At 41.7% G+C, this 17781-nt stretch overlaps 1 protein-coding gene across 2 annotated transcripts in view; it reads left to right on the plus strand.

The window, feature by feature from the left end:
• Positions 1-17781, plus strand: part of LOC110461765 (beta-secretase 1-like) — a 37596-nt gene that overhangs the window by 10918 nt on the left and 8897 nt on the right. For both annotated transcript variants that reach the window (XM_021515400.1, XM_021515402.1), the window contains 5 exons: positions 693-1008; positions 3222-3310; positions 5793-6009; positions 6583-6720; positions 15093-15227. In XM_021515400.1, the coding sequence (XP_021371075.1) occupies positions 772-1008; positions 3222-3310; positions 5793-6009; positions 6583-6720; positions 15093-15227 (816 nt within the window). In that variant the 5' untranslated portion in view covers positions 693-771. The remainder of the gene's footprint in view (positions 1-692; positions 1009-3221; positions 3311-5792; positions 6010-6582; positions 6721-15092; positions 15228-17781) is intronic.

A 17781-nucleotide genomic window follows, 5' to 3' on the forward strand; every position in this document is an offset into this window, starting at 1 on the left:
TAATAACTTGATTGGAATTATAACCTTGAATTGACAGTTTGATACTTTGAAAATTTTGAGCCAGCCCTACCCCCAAGGGCTGTAGGGTGGGGCTCAAAGGAGTCAGTGTGCTAAAATTTCTTCATTTTCCTTGTTAAGAATCAGAGGTGCTAGTTTCAAATCCTTTTTAGTCTGAAATCTGTATGCTAGATATTGAGTAAGGTGGTTTTATTGTTTTTTGTCACTTTGAATAATATTTCTGTTCATGTTAAAAACAAAATCAACTCTCTGTATAAATATATCAGGTGACCGTTAAGGCCCATGGGCCTCTTGTTATCACTATTTCTCGGGAAGTACATAAGGGATCTTTCTTAGATTTGATATGTAGGTTACCTTTGGTCTCTTGTTGTGCACGTTTTATTTTGAGACGGTCCCGATAAAACAAAATGGCCGGCAGGTGGCCATCTTTGATTTTGACAATGAATGTTTGCTTTAAAGGATCTTTGACATCAATCACAATCTGCTAAAATGCATTAATGAGCAAACATTTCTCAGTATTATTACATTATTTCCAATTCTTGCCATTTGCACTCTGCAGATAAAAATGTTGACAATGAACATTCACAGAACAGTTTTATAGTTTCTTTGACCCATGTTACATTATCTATTTATATGTAAGTCATATTCATAACAATTTTTGTACTGTTTTTCAGGTTATATGAGCAACATGTCAACAAACAAGACAGTCAGACATTCTTACAGCATGGAATAGAATGAAAAAAGAAAACAACAATGTTTATTAAATTTAGGATTTCTAAAATAGTTCAAATAATCTCCCTTGCTGTAAGCCTCCTTCTGAATGAGGTCCTGTCTGGAACAGTGATAAATTTACCCTTAAAGGGGGTCTCATCTCGTGTACATTACCAGCGGACCAGGCGTAGCGTCCCATACGACCAAAAGGGTAACCTTGAAGGGAAGCCAGGACAGGGCTATTACATGGAGGTTCTCATGGGCAGTCCACCACAACAGGTACATACTATTACAGTATCAGTCCCCACAACAGGTACATACTATTACAGTATCAGTCCCCCACAACAGGTACATATACTATTAAAGTATCAGTCCCCCACAACCGGTACATACTATTACATTATCAGTCACCCACAACAGGTACATATACTATTACAGTATCAGTCCCCCACAACCGGTACATACTATTACATTATCAGTCCCCCACAACAGGTACATATACTATTACAGTATCAGTCCCCCACAACAGGTACATACTATTACATTACCAGTCCCCCACAACAGGTACATACTATTACATTATCAGGCCCCCACAACAGGTACATACTATTACAGTATCAGTCCTCCACAACAGGTACATACTATTACAGTATCAGTCCCCACAACAGGTACATCCTATTACAGTATCAGTCCCCCACAACAGGTACATCCTATTACAGTATCAGTCCCCCACAACAGGTACATACTATTACATTATCAGCATAATTTTGGATGATTATTTTATATATATAATACTTGTTAAAATCAAGAGATTATATATCAACATATAAATGTACATGTATAAGCCTTTCATTGATCAGTTTTGTTTATAGTTAAACCTGAGTGTTTTTGTAGGATTTTTTTCAGGTAATTCCTGAACATCTTTTAACAGTTGATGATGAATATAAATCCCATTTCCAGTTCTAAAAGTTCTTAAAATGTGGGCAAGTTCCACTGGAAAACCTGCATGAGTACATAATTAGCTCACCTGGTCCAAAGGACCATGGTGAGCTTATGCCATACCGCAGCATCCGCCGTCCGTCAACTTTTACTTCAAAACACTACTAGTCATGAACGATTTAGCAGATTTTGACCAAATTTGGTCAGAAGCATCCTTGAGGGAAAGGGAACATTTTTTTTTATAAATGTTGGGTCTGGGCCCCCTTGGGGCTAAGGGGCAGGGCCCACTAGGGGGAAAATAGCAAATTCTTTAAAATCCTTCTTCTTCTGTAGGAATAAAAGAATTTTGTCCAAATTTGGTATGAAGCATCCACGGGCGAAGGGGAACCAATTTTGTATAAAAGGTGTGTCTAACCCCCCTGGAGGCAGAGAGGCAGGGCCCAATAGGGGAAATAGAGGTAAAACGTTTAAAATCCTTTTCTACTATAGGGATTAAGGGATTTTATCCTAATTTAGTCTTGAGCTCCTTTGGCCAAGGGGACTCAATTTTGTATAAACAGTGAGTGTGGCCCCCCTGGGGGCAGAAGGGCGGGACCCAATAGGGAAACAGCAAATTCTTCTAATACATTCTTCTGTACAAATTACAGGATTTTGTCCAAATTTGGTATGAAGCATCCTTGGGTGAAGGGGAACCAATTTTGTATAAAAGGTGTGTCTAACCTCCCTGGAGGCAGAGAGGCCGTGCCCAATAGGGGAAATAGAGGTAAAACCTTTACAATCCTTCTTCTTCCATAGGGATTAAGGGATTTTATCCTAATTTAGTCTTGAGCATCCTTGGACCAAGGGGACTCAATTTTGTATAAGCAGTGGGTGTGGTCTCTCAGGGGTCAGAATGGGGGGGGGCCAATAGGAGAAATAGAGGTAAAACCTTTAAAATCCTTCTTCGACCATCAGGATAAAGGGATTTTATCCATATTTAGTCTGGAGCATCCTTCGGCCAAGGGGACTCAATTTTGTATAAACAATGGGTGTGACCTACCTATGGGGCATAGGGGTGGGGCTCTGTTATATCTCAAGTACTGGATGGATCTTTCTGAAATACAGCACCTAACAAGGAGTGCTATATCTTTACTTCATACCAATTATTTTAAACATCTTCAGGTGAGCGATACAGGCCCTCTGGGGCTCTTGTTTTAATTATGATCTCAGCTAGTTCCAAGTATAACTGAAATATATAAATATAAACCTATCAATTATAGTCAAAGTGAATATAAACAAGAAATTGTACATGGTTAAATAAAGGTTAATGTTACCATTAATGTAACGAGGGTTATTTTTTTTCAAGAAGTAAAATGTAACCGATTAAATACAGTGGCAACTTGTTGATCAATGCAGATGACTACTGTCTCGTCAGTCAGAGGAGACTTGTCTATCTTGTTTCTACACACTGTTATCTCAGATCTAATCCAGATATCTGACATTAGTGCCACTTTTGCTATACAGTATACATCTTTAATTTATGAAGAACGATTCCTGATGTTTGTTTTTGTCAGCTGAATGTGTTGATTGACACTGGCAGTAGTAACTTTGCTGTGGCCGCCAGTCCAAACCCTGACATCACTGCCTGGTTCCACATAAATGAGTAAGTTGTGGTGGTATTACATGTTTATTACTGGTAATTGCTAACTAAATATGTGTAGTTTGCTGTTCAATGCTTATATATCAATTTAAAGAGTGATAAAGACTTTCACAATAAACATAATAATTAAGTCATTTAGAGGTCTAGCTTTTATTCTTAAAATTTAAAAACTGTTTTCCTTGTGAGCTTGTAAGTGTTTCTTGTGGTTTTATGTATATAGGGTTTATAGTGCCCGTTTAACAGCTAACACCTCCATGTGTGTGATGCTTGTCGTTTGATGGATGTGGTATGGTGCAGTAAGCCTATTTGCCTCCTTGCAATAGTGCAGATCTGATACCAATCTTAAGTGTCCTACCTCACTGAAATATCCTACTAAAATGTAGCTGTTGACCTTACTGCTGAACGTTTAGCAGGCAATAACAGCTACCATTGTCAAGGTCTTTAGTATGCTGAACGTTTAGCAGGCAATAACAGCTACCAGTGTTAAGGTCTTTAGTATGCTGAACATTTAGCAGGCAATAGCAGCTACCATTGGTAAGGTCTTTAGCATGCTGAACGTTTAGCAGGCAATAACAGCTACCATTTTTAAGGTCTTTAGTATGCTGAACATTTAGCAGGCAATAACAGCTACCATTGGTAAGGTCTTTAGTATGCTGAACGGTTAGCAGGCAATAACAGCTACCAGTTTTAAGGTCTTTAGTATGCTGAACGTTTAGCAGGCAATAACAGCTACCAGTTTTAAGGTCTTTAGTATGCTGAACATTTAGCAGGCAATAGCAGCTACCATTGGTAAGGTCTTTAGTATGCTGAACGTTTAGCAGGCAATAACAGCTACCATTGTCAAGGGCTTTAGTATGCTGAACGTTTAGCAGGCAATAGCAGCTACCTTTGGTAAGGTCTTTAGTATGCTGAACGTTTAGCCAGCAATAACAGCTACCATTGTCAAGGTCTTTAGTATGCTGAACGTTAATCCAGCAATAACAGCTACCATTGTCAAGGCCTTTAGTATGCTGAACGTTTAGCAGGCAATAACAGCTACCATTGTCAAGGTATTTAGTATGCTGAACGTTAATCCAGCAATAACAGCTACCATTGTCAAGGGCTTTAGTATGCTGAACGTTTAGCAGGCAATAGCAGCTACCATTGGTAAGGTCTTTAGTATGCTAAACGTTTAGCAAGCAATAACAGCTACCATTGTCAAGGTCTTTAGTATGCTGAACGTTTAGCAGGCAATAACAGCTACCATTGTCAAGGTCTTTAGTATGCTGAACGTTAATCAAGCAATAACAGCTACCATTGTCAAGGTCTTTATTATGCTGAATGTTAATCCAGCACTCACAGCTACCATTGTCAAGGTCTTTAGTATGCTGAACGTTAATCAAGCAATAACAGCTACCATTGTCAAGGTCTTTAGTATGCTGAACGTTAATCCAGCAATAACAGCTACCATTGTCAAGGCCTTTAGTATGCTGAACGTTTAGCAGGCAATAGCAGCTACCATTGGTAAGGTCTTTAGCATGCTGAACGTTTAGCAAGCAATAACAGCTACCATTGTCAAGGTCTTTATTATGCTGAATGTTAATCCAGCAATAACAGCTACCATTGTCAAGGTCTTTAGTATGCTGAACGTTTAGCAGGCAATAACAGCTACCATTTGTAAGGTCTTTAGTATGCTGAACATTTAGCAAGCAATAACAGCTACCATTGTCAAGGTTTTTATTATGCTGAACGTTAATCCAGCAATAACAGCTACCATTGTCAAGGTCTTTAGTATGCTGAACCTTTAGCAAGCAATAACAGCTACCATTGTCAAGGTTTTTATTATGCTGAACGTTAATCCAGCAATATCAGCTACCATTGTCAAGGTCTTTAGTATGCTCAACGTTTAGCAAGCAATAACAGCTACCATTGGTAAGGTCTTTAGTATGCTGAACGTTTAGCAAGCAATAACAGCTACCATTGGTAAGGTCTTTAGTATGCTGAACATTTAGCAAGCAATAACAGCTACCATTTGTAAGGTCTTTAGTATGTTGAACGTTTAGCAGGCAATAACGGCTACCAGTTTTAAGGTCTTTAGTATGTCCAGGTATATAAGGAAACTATCGGGTATGAAAGGAAGGATATTTAGCATAGCCTCCGGATCATCAAAACGGGCAGCCACAGTAAGGTGACAATACATCAGAGGTGAGCTGTAGTGCTCAGTAATAACAAGTTGTATTCCCTGTAAGCTATAGTTGTACATGTACAATGAAGTATATCCCCTAGCCTGTGAGCTGTAATGATAAGTTATAGTATTATGTAGTTATGCTAAAGAAAACGGGACCTGGAAATGTGTTGGTGGTAAACACGGAAGGAATGAGTTGTATTACATTAAATTTTACTGTGCATACTGAAAAATTATAAATTTTCGTGGGACATTAAATTTCGTTTATTTTGTGGATAACAAAAGTCCGAATAAAAATATTTCTGTTTGATGTATATATAGGTCGAGTACATACAAGGATGTAGGTACTGATGTGTACGTACCTTACACACAGGGTAACTGGCGAGGTGTACTAGCTACGGACCTTGTCACTCTAGCCTCAATGTCAAACTCTTCTGTCAACGCTCACATCGCCTTCATCCTTCAATCCAGTGACTTTTTCATAAATGGCTCCAACTGGCAGGGCATATTGGGCATGGGCTACGCTGCTATTGCACAGGTAAATAGTATAACACAGGTAAATAGTATAACACAGGTACATAGTATAACACAGGTAAAAAATATAACACAGGTAAATAGTATAACACAGGTACATAGTATAACACAGGTACATAGACTAACACAGGTAAATAGTATAACACAGGTAAAAAGTATAACACAGGTACATAGTATAACACAGGTAAAAAGTATAACACAGGTACATAGTATAACACAGGTAAATAGTATAACACAGGTACATAGTATAACACAGGTACATAGACTAACACAGGTAAATAGTATAACACAAATAGTATAACACAGGTAAATAGTATAACACAGGTACATAGTGTACTGTCTTAACAAAATATTTGGTGAGTGTGATATTTAAGAATACAAAACTGTGAAAATTGGTAGAATATTGCATTCATTAATGGCCTAAATGATGAATCCACGTTAATTATCAAGGATGTAGATTCTGGAAGTATTTAGTATAGATATTGGGGTTCTACTCTCTATTAACTATATTGTATATACTAGGCTATCTATAAACTGTTAATGTTTATTTCACTTTAATGTTATTTTCTGTCCACAGCCTGGTAGCTACGTGGTGCCATTCTTCGACTCACTTGTAACACAAGCAGATGTAGAAAATGTGTTCTCTATGCAGCTGTGTGGGACAGTTTACAGACCTATAAACAGAACAGGAGAAACAGAGATGGGTGGAAGTCTGGTAAGGTTAGACATGTGTATAAATCTGTATACGCCAGTGTAATGTATGTTAGTTATTATGGTTCCGGAGATCCCGGACCGGGCTCCGTTTTGTGTGTTACACGTATGTGCCGCTCTTCCGTTTTCCGTCATTAAACGTTCGATCTCTCACCGTGGTTGTGTGTGTTTCTCTTTACTGGCGTGGTGGCAGCGTGCTCTACGAACTTTCGCCGTCATAAGACCTATACAATGTCAACAAGACCACATCACGCCGTATAAAACGGTACGGAGCCGTGAGTTATCGTCTTTAATCAGTATTTATATAAACTTTCGTTGTAAACACTTGACAACTTTCGAAGATGGCAACACCACGTGCGCCAAAACAATGGTGTTTGACGAAAATTGAAACTGTAAACTCATTTGACAATTGGCGACAGAATTTAGTGTACACATTGTCACTAGACAATAACTTTAATGAGTTCTTGGGTGAGCGATTCTCGTGGTTAAAAAAAACAAGAAATGACGAATTTAGGGGCATGATAGCTGACGATGCCCCTGTCCCGGAGGCTCGCCGTAAAACTCAAGCGCAGAAACTGGCGCTATTGGAGTTAATGCTAGGGCAGATCGCCAATTTCTGTCCGGTGATAGCGCGCAACACGATCGTTAAAACCTGCACCTCACTTAGCCAAATCTGGCAGACCATACGTCAACATTATGGGTTCCAGTCAACTGGAGCACATCTGATCGATTTTGCGGCCATTAAGTTGGAGGCGGGCGAACGTCCGGAGGACCTCTACCAACGATTAGTAGCCTTCGTGGAAGACAACCTCCTCACACAAGACTCTGGCATTATACATCATGGTGACCAAATCACAGAAGATGAAGAACTATCGCCCTCTTTAGAAAATTATGTCGTATTGCGGTGGCTACAATTAATAAATTCAGACCTACCCAAACTCATCAAGCAACGGTATGGTACAGAACTGCGGTCACATACACTCGCGTCCATTTAGCCAGAGGTATCACAAGCACTCGATTCGCTGTTGGAGGAGGTCCAATCGTCCGAGGATGCCCGCTCAATGAGAGCCGCTGTGTCTGGTCTGTCGCGAGGTACATTGCCATATACACCACATGCTCATATCGTGTCGCGAGATCAGCGAGATCAGCGGTCCAGACCCCAGAAGTCTTGTCCGTTGTGCAAGGAAGCAGGAAGGCCTAACAATCACTTCCTTAGTAAATGTAGCTTCCTTCCCACACAAGAAAAAAAATTCTTTGCAAGAGCTCGACAAGTGTCAGGGGAACTGGAGAGATATGCTGACAATATGGCTGATCCAGAAGGAGATGATGTATTACAGACAGAAAGTCTTATCAACCGCGTACGTATCCGCCAATCCCCGTACTTGGACGTGTTTCAAGGTCATATGCCTTTACGCCTCACCATCGACAGTGGGGCCACTGGAAACATGATTCGTGCATCATGTGCGGTAAGATTGGGTGTCAAAATTGCCAACAGCAATCAATCTGCTCACCAAGCCGATGGGTCATCGCCTTTGAACGTCTTAGGCGAAACACGTATGGTGGTGTCCCGTGACAACCACGACTTATATTTTGAGGGACTTGTTGTGGAAAATCTAGACACTGTTGTTCTTGCCGGTATCCCTTTCATGGAACGCAACGATATATTCATACGTCCAGCAAAACGCCAAGTATCACTCGGGGATCATACTCTGTACGAGTACGGATCCACAGAGACTACTATGGACAGACATGCAGTGAGGAGGGCCCATGTTCTACGTGCCCCTGCCCTCACCACACTGTGGCCAGGAGATTATATTGAAGTAGCCCTGCCAGCTGACCTCGCCACATCGGATGGTGAGATTAGCATAGAACCACACGACTCATCGCCTCTTGCTGCCCCCTCAGTCCTCACTAGTGTTGCAGGGAAAATCAGGATACCAAATCTCACTGGAGAACCACAGACCTTGAAACGAAATGAACATTTCTGCAAAGTAAGAGCCACGACTTACCCAGAGGATATCACAGTTACCCCTACCACGCACACTGAACCCCATAGGGCCAAAACTACCAACCTGTCTCACTACAGTGATAGGGTCAACCTTGACCCCGATGGACTCATGCCGACCAATATCAAGTCCGAGTTCCAGAGTCTTCTATCAGAGTTTGACGAAGTGTTCAACCCTGAATTCACAGGTTACAATGGCGCTGTAGGTCCCTTCAAAGCCAAGGTTAACATGGGTCCAGTTCAACCCCCTCAGCGCAAAGGCCGCTTACCTCAATATTCAAGGAACCAACTTTCAGAGCTCCAGGCCAAATTTGATGAACTTGAGTCTGTAGGTGTGTTTCGTCGACCAGAGGACATTGGCATATCTGTCGAATACGTAAACCCATCATTCCTTGTCAAAAAGCCTAACGGAGGTTTTCGTCTAGTCACAGCATTTGCTGACGTAGGGCGATACAGTAAGCCCCAGCCATCGCTGATGCCCGATGTAGACTCAACCCTCCGTCAAGTCGCCCAGTGGAAGTATCTGATTGCCACTGACCTCACAAAGGCTTTTTATCAGATTCCCCTTGCTAAGGAATCCATGAAGTACTGCGGTGTTGTAACCCCCTTCAAAGGCACCCGGGTGTATGCCCGTACCGCGATGGGTATGCCAGGCTCAGAAACTGCGCTAGAGGAATTAACTTGCCGTGTCCTCGGAGACCTGGTAGAGGCTGGATGCATAGCGAAACTTGCCGACGACTTGTACTGCGGTGGGCAGACTTTTGAAGAACTACTACAAAACTTTAAATCCGTCCTTCAGGCCTTACAGAAATGTAGCTTGAACCTCTCCGCTCCAAAGACAGTTATCTCCCCAAAGGAAACTACCATATTGGGGTGGATATGGCGACTAGGTACAATCAGCGCAAGTCCCCACCGTGTCGCGACACTTTCCTCTTGCCCCCCACCAAACACCGTTTACGGTTTACGTGCGTTCATCGGAGCATACAAAGTACTTGCGAGAGTCATGCAAGGCTGTTCATCACTCCTCTCTCCGCTTGATAGTGTTGTCGCAGGTGGACGCGAATCAAAGGAGACCATCCAATGGACCGACGAACTCCTCCATGACTTTACAAATGCCCAGAAGGCGTTATCTTCTAACCGCACCATCACTCTACCCACGTCTACTGACCAACTATGGATAGTGACAGACGGTGCAGTCAGAGACCCTGGACTAGGGGCAACACTGTACGTCACTCGTAACAACAAAGTCTGTCTTGCAGGCTATTTCAGTGCCAAACTGCGTAAGAACCAGACCAATTGGATTCCGTGTGAAATCGAGGCTCTGTCCATCGCGTCCGCCATAAAACATTTCAGTCCATACATCATCCAGTCAACTACAAAGGCTTGTGTGTTAACTGACAGCAAACCATGTGTGCAAGCTTTTGAGAAATTATGCAGAGGAGAATTTTCTGCTAGCCCTCGAACCTCAACATTCCTGTCCACAGCGAGCCGCTTCCAAGTGTCGCTACGACACGTGTCAGGCTCTGCTATACTTCCATCCGACTTCGCGAGCCGCAACGCCCCCGTGTGCAATGAGCCTACATGTCAAATTTGCTCATTCGTCAACACGTTTGTCGCTAGCGTTGTTGGTCAAGTGTCCGTCGATGACATCCTAGCAGGATCGTCCAAGTTGCCGTACACCAGTCGGTCCGCATGGTTGTCTATACAATCCGATTGTACAGACCTTCGTAGAACACACGCGCATCTGTGTCAGGGCACCCGGCCCTCCAAGAAACAAACTACGGTCAAGGATGTCAAACGTTACCTAAACGTTGCTTCTCTTTCTAGGGACGGCCTCCTTGTCGTCAAACGTGACGCACTGTTTGCCAGTTCAACCGACCGCATTATTATTCCCAGACAGGTCCTCGATGGTCTGTTGACAGCCTTACATCTAAAACTTGACCATCCTTCAAACCACCAGCTCAGGTGCGCCGTCCAACGCCATTTTTACGCACTTGACCTAGAGTCCGCAATCAAACGCACCACCGATTGTTGCCACCAGTGTGCCGCCCTGTCCAACGCACCTAAGTTTCTTCAGGAACAAAGCTGTGGGGATCCGCCAGCCTCTGTGGGTACCCAGTTTGCTGCGGATGTCATAAAGCGCGAGCGCCAACTTATTCTGGTCGTCAGGGAGTGCGTGTCATCCTATACCAGCACCATGCTGATTGAGGACGAAAAACATCAATCCCTTCGCGATGGCCTACTGCAATTGTGCATCAACCTTCATCCACTCGATGGCCCTATGGCTGTTATTCGCACGGACCCAGCACCAGGATTCAAATCCCTTGTAAACGATGAAACTCTAGCCAAGTATAGGTTATCTGTGGAACTGGGACGCGCTAAAAACGTTAATAAAAACCCTGTGGCTGAAAAGGCCATCCAGGAGTTAGAAACAGAAATACTTCGTCAGGATCCATTGTGCCGTGCCGTCACACCCATCGTTCTCTCCCTCGCTACAGCACGACTCAACACTCGCATTAGGAAACGCGGTCTGTCTGCTCGTGAAATGCCTTTTCCAGCGAGACCAATTCTACAACCGACAGATACCCGTAGAGGATCAATCACTCCTTATGCAACAACACGACGACAGGAACAAGAATCATCCTTACAGTGAGATAAGCAAAACCCCATCGCGTCGACAACCAATCCCTCCTCGGCTAAACCGAGGTGATCTTGTATATTTGTTCTCCGATAGGAACAAATCGTGTGCCCGCGACAGATACTTAGTGGTAAGTGTTGATGGCCAATGGTGTAATATCCAAAAGTTTGTTGGCTGTCAATTACGTAAGTCATCGTACCGTGTGAAGACTTCAGATTGCTTTAAAGTAGAGGGTCCTTCGCAAATATCGGATTCGCAAGGCCCTCCCCGGTTTGTGCAAAGCGACATACACTCAGACGATGATGACAATGTGCACGTTGGCCCTCTAGTTGGACAACATGATTTCTCCAACAATGTACCAATACCCGCTGACATTATACTCCCTTCCCTGCCTGAAATACCGTCGGTAATTTCTGAGCCCCCAGGTAGTTCTTCAGACCTTCCAACTAGTACAGAAACTGATTCGAACACTTTCACTGTTTCCCCAACTTCACCCTCGTGTGACACACGTCCTAAACGTGATCGTCAGTTGCCCCAAAAACTCAAAGACTACGAGCTGTATTAGCAGAACTTTCACTACTCAGTGTACGTTGGATTCAGTAATTCATTTTACCCACATTCATATTGGTCAAATAACCTATGCTATTAATTGTGTGGCTAGTGTTTAACACTTAATTGTGAATCATGACAATGTTTAAAAAACAAACATTTACTCTTACAAAGTTTAATTCCAGTTGACTGTTACTAGTGTTAGTTTATATTTTGATCAAATGATCTGTGAGTCATATAGAACTGTTGTGTCACCATATTTAGTAACGTTCATTTATAGTTGTTTGCTACATTGCGGTTAATGTTTCTTTATCATTCATAATAACTTAGCCATAAGTCATTTACACAGAAAAAGAGGGTAGCGCCAGTGTAATGTATGTTAGTTATTATGGTTCCGGAGATCCCGGACCGGGCTCCGTATGTGTGTGTTTCTCTTTACTGGCGATACAACACAGGAGAAACAGAGATGGGTGGAAGTCTGGTAAGGCTAGACGTGTGTATAGATCTGTATACAACACAGGAGGTACAGAGATGGGTGGAAGTCTGGTAAGGTTAGACGTGTGTATAGATCTATATACACACAGGAGGTACAGAGATGGGTGGAAGTCTGGTAAGGTTAGACGTGTGTATAGATCTGTATACAACACAGGAGAAACAGAGATGGGTGGAAGGCTGGTAAGGTTAGACGTGTGTATAGATCTATATACACACAGGAGGTACAGAGATGGGGGGAAGTCTGGTAAGGTTAGACGTGTGTATAGATCTATATACACACAGGAGGTACAGAGGTGGGTGGAAGTCTGGTAAGGTTAGACGTGTGTTTAGATCTGTATACAACACAGGAGAAACAGAGATGGGTGGAAGGCTGGTAAGGTTAGACGTGTGTATAGATCTGTATACAACACAGGAGAAACAGAGATGGGTGGAAGTCTGGTAAGGTTAGACGTGTGTATAGATCTATACAACACAGGAGGTACAGAGATGGGTGGAAGTCTGGGAAGGTTAGACGTGTGTATAGATCTGTATACAGCACAGGAGGTACAGAGATGGGTGGAAGTCTGGGAAGGTTAGACGTGTGTATAGATCTGTATACAACACTGGAGGTACAGAGATGGGTGGAAGTCTGGTAAGGTTAGACGTGTGTTTAGATCTGTATACAACACAGGAGGTACAGAGATGGGTGGAAGATTGGTAAGATTAGACGTGTGTTTAGATCTGTATACAACACTGGAGGTACAGAGATGGGTGGAAGTCTGGTAAGGTTAGACGTGTGTTTAGATCTGCATACAACACAGGAGGTACAGAGATGGGTGGAAGATTGGTAAGATTAGGCGTGTGTTTAGATCTGTATACAACACTGGAGGTACAGAGATGGGAGGAAGTCTGGGAAGGTTAGCCATGTGTGTAGATCTGTATACAACACAGGAGGTACAGAGATGGGTGGAAGTCTTATAAGGTTAGATGTGTGTATAGATCTGTATACAATACAGGAGAAACAGAGATGGGTGGAAGTCTGGTAAGGTTAGATGTGTGTATAGATCTGTATACAACACAGGAGGTACAGAGATGGGTGGAAGTCTGGTAAGGTTAGACGTTACTTCAACAATGTTAGAGGTTTTACACGGCGAAAAACTTTTGACAGGCGCCGACGTGTGTATAGATCTGTATACAGCACAGGAGAAACAGAGATGGGTGGAAGTCTTGTAAGGTTAGATGTGTGTATAGATCTGTATACAACACAGGAGGTACAGAGATGGGTGGAAGTCTGGTAAGGTTAGACGTGTGTTTAGATCTGTATACAACACAGGAGGTACAGAGAGGTGTGGAAGTCTGGTAAGGATAGACGTTACTTCAACAATGTTAGAGGCTTTACACGGCGAAAAACTTTTGACAGGCGCGGACGTGTGTATAGATCTGTATACAGCACAGGAGAAACAGAGACGGGTGGAAGTCTTGTAAGGTTAGATGTGGGTATAGATCTGTATACAACACAGGAGGAACAGAGATGGGTGGAAGTCTGGTAAGGTTAGACGTTACTTAAACAATGTTAGAGGTTTTACACGGAGAAAAACTTTTGACAGGCGCCGACGTGTGTATAGATCTGTATACAGCACAGGAGAAACGGAGATGGGTGGAAGTCTTGTAAGGTTAGATGTGTGTACAGATCTGTATACAACACAGGAGGTACAGAGATGGGAGGAAGTCTGGTAAGGTTAGACGTTACTTAAACAATGTTAGAGGTTTTACACGGAGAAAAACTTTTGACAGGCGCCGACGTGTGTATAGATCTGTATACAACACTGGAGGTACAGAGATGGGTGGAAGTCTGGTAAGGCTAGACGTGTGTATAGATCTGTATACAACACAGGTGTTAGTTTATGAGAAAATTCATGTTGTACACTTTTTTTAAATCTGACTCTTTAAAAGTTAAAAACATCACAACTTAACACACTTTAACCATTATCTAAAGTTATTATATAGTTCATTAGCATGGGAACAACAATGATGCAAAAGTCAGTTGTCAACAATGATACAATTTTTATGGGACACCACTTTCACAGTCATTGTGATAATAGCTTGAAGGTCACACTACACCAATGATCCAGGGTCGACACTGAGGTCAGACTACAACAATGATCCAGGGTCGACACTGAGGTCAGACTACAACAATGATCCAGGGTCGACACTGAGGTCAGACTACAACAATGATCCAGGGTCGACACTGAGGTCAGACTACAACAATGATCCAGGGTCGACACTGAGGTCAGACTACAACAATGATCCAGGGTCGACACTGAGGTCAGACTACAACAATGATCCAGGGTCGACACTGAGGTCAGACTACAACAATGATCCAGGGTCGACACTGAGGTCAGACTACAACAATGATCCAGGGTCGACACTGAGGTCAGACTACAACAATGATCCAGGGTCGACACTGAGGTCAGACTACAACAATGATCCAGGGTCGACACTGAGGTCAGACTACAACAATGATCCAGGGTCGACACTGAGGTCAGACTACAACAATGATCCAGGGTCGACACTGAGGTCAGACTACAACAATAATCCAGGGTCGACACTGAGGTCAGACTACAACAATAATCCAGGGTCGACACTGATAATGTGTATAATGTGGTGAACAGCACATATGAGCCATGTGTAATATTTGTGTATTTTGTAGGTTTTAGGTGGAGTGGATGCCTCTCTGTTCACTGGTCAGATGCTGTACACACCTATACACAAGGAGTGGTATTATGAAGTCATCATTTTGGATGTAATGGTAGCCGGCACTAGTCTCCACTTGGACTGTAAGGAGGTAGGGCTCTGATAAATCACTGTAGATAATTGTGGTAATATATTCCTAGCATTACATCATACTGCTTTTAGTTTTTGAGGTCTCTGGGTCAAAAGAGGAATTGGTTTAGATTCATGCTTCTCATAACCACAAACAATTACTTAGCATGAAGAGACAAACACAATCATACTATAAGGATTGTCTCCTTGGTCCAGCTCTGCTGCTGGTAACTTAGTCCTGGGGTCATAATATGGAAACAATTGGGATCCCTACCCAAAAATTGAATTGCTTGGCTTGAAAAATGAAGAAAAAAAACCACTCATGCTATCAGGGTTTGCCTTTGTGCCTGGTGACATTGTTCCTGGGTCTTTATATAGAAAATATTGAGTTTCACTTCCTGTAACCACATAAACAATTTACATGCATGAAAAGCTGAATACATTCATGCTACCAGGATTGGCTCAAGGGTCTGCTCTTGCTCCTTAGGATTATGACCTTAGTCATCACATTGAACAGCTGATATTCCCACCCTTTAACAATATACACTATTCCTAGTAGTGCTGTTACAATACAGAGTTGGCAGACAACTATATATTGCAATTAAGGATGACAGTATTTTGATGTCCATTGCAATATTTTTCCTGTGCCATTTAATTTTGGTTAAAGAATCTTACTAAGCTGCTCAAGGCACCAGAATAGCAATAATGATTCAGTTCAACAAGTTAATTAACCTTTCCTAAATAATCAAATTAAATTTGTGATTCATTTAATTAAATAACCCGTAACATTGAACAAACAGGTAATGTATGCTGGAAAAAACAGGAAAAAACATAACAGATTCTGTATACTGTACATTACATAATGTATGGCATCTAACTTTGGGTATAAAGTTGTGGGATCGCACAATGTTAAAGATGTGCGGTGGGCACATGATGTACAAATAGTGTGCACGATGTGCGAACATTGTGCACGATGATAAACTGTGCGATTATAGGGTGCACCCCACTGAGGTGACTGCAAGTACACAAATACTGGTTTCCACAGCATATCTTAACCACTGTTTCAAGAACTGTGTAAATTGGCTCCAAACTTTGTAGATATGCACAGGGTGAAGTACAGGCATTAAATCTAGCTAGTTACCAGAACGATTAGTCAGACGACATGCACGCCTGGTCTAACTGTATGTATATTTACAGTATAGGTTTGGTAGGACGGTCATTGACAGTGAGACTATTAATCAGTCTAGGCCCTAATTAAAACATAACTGTGTATGTTTGTTTACAGTATAATATTGGTAGGACGGTCATTGACAGTGAGACTATTAATCAGTCTAGGCCCTAATTAAAACATAACTGTGTATGTTTGTTTACAGTATAATATTGGTAGGACGGTCATTGACAGTGAGACTATTAATCAGTCTAGGCCCTAATTAAAACATAACTGTGTATGTTTGTTTACAGTATAATATTGGTAGGACGGTCATTGACAGTGAGACTATTAATCAGTCTAGGCCCTAATTAAAACATAACTGTGTATGTTTGTTTACAGTATAATATTGGTAGGACGGTCATTGACAGTGAGACTATTAATCAGTCTAGGCCCTAATTAAAACATAACTGTGTATGTTTGTTTACAGTATAATATTGGTAGGACGGTCATTGACAGTGAGACTATTAATCAGTCTAGGCCCTAATTAAAACATAACTGTGTATGTTTGTTTACAGTATAATATTGGTAGGACGGTCATTGACAGTGAGACTATTAATCAGTCTAGGCCCTAATTAAAACATAACTGTGTATGTTTGTTTACAGTATAATATTGGTAGGACGGTCATTGACAGTGAGACTATTAATCAGTCTAGGCCCTAATTAAAACATAACTGTGTATGTTTGTTTACAGTATAATATTGGTAGGACGGTCATTGACAGTGAGACTATTAATCAGTCTAGGCCCTAATTAAAACATAACTGTGTATGTTTGTTTACAGTATAATATTGGTAGGACGGTCATTGACAGTGAGACTATTAATCAGTCTAGGCCCTAATTAAAACATAACTGTGTATGTTTGTTTACAGTATAATATTGGTAGGACGGTCATTGACAGTGAGACTATTAATCAGTCTAGGCCCTAATTAAAACATAACTGTGTATGTTTGTTTACAGTATAATATTGGTAGGACGGTCATTGACAGTGAGACTATTAATCAGTCTAGGCCCTAATTAAAACATAACTGTGTATGTTTGTTTACAGTATAATATTGGTAGGACGGTCATTGACAGTGAGACTATTAATCAGTCTAGGCCCTAATTAAAACATAACTGTGTATGTTTGTTTACAGTATAATATTGGTAGGACGGTCATTGACAGTGAGACTATTAATCAGTCTAGGCCCTAATTAAAACATAACTGTGTATGTTTGTTTACAGTATAATATTGGTAGGACGGTCATTGACAGTGAGACTATTAATCAGTCTAGGCCCTAATTAAAACATAACTGTGTATGTTTGTTTACAGTATAATATTGGTAGGACGGTCATTGACAGTGAGACTATTAATCAGTCTAGGCCCTAATT

The sequence above is a fragment of the Mizuhopecten yessoensis genome, unplaced genomic scaffold (genome assembly GCF_002113885.1).
Source record: "Mizuhopecten yessoensis strain PY_sf001 unplaced genomic scaffold, ASM211388v2 scaffold10659, whole genome shotgun sequence".
Lineage (NCBI taxonomy): Eukaryota > Metazoa > Mollusca > Bivalvia > Pectinida > Pectinidae > Mizuhopecten > Mizuhopecten yessoensis.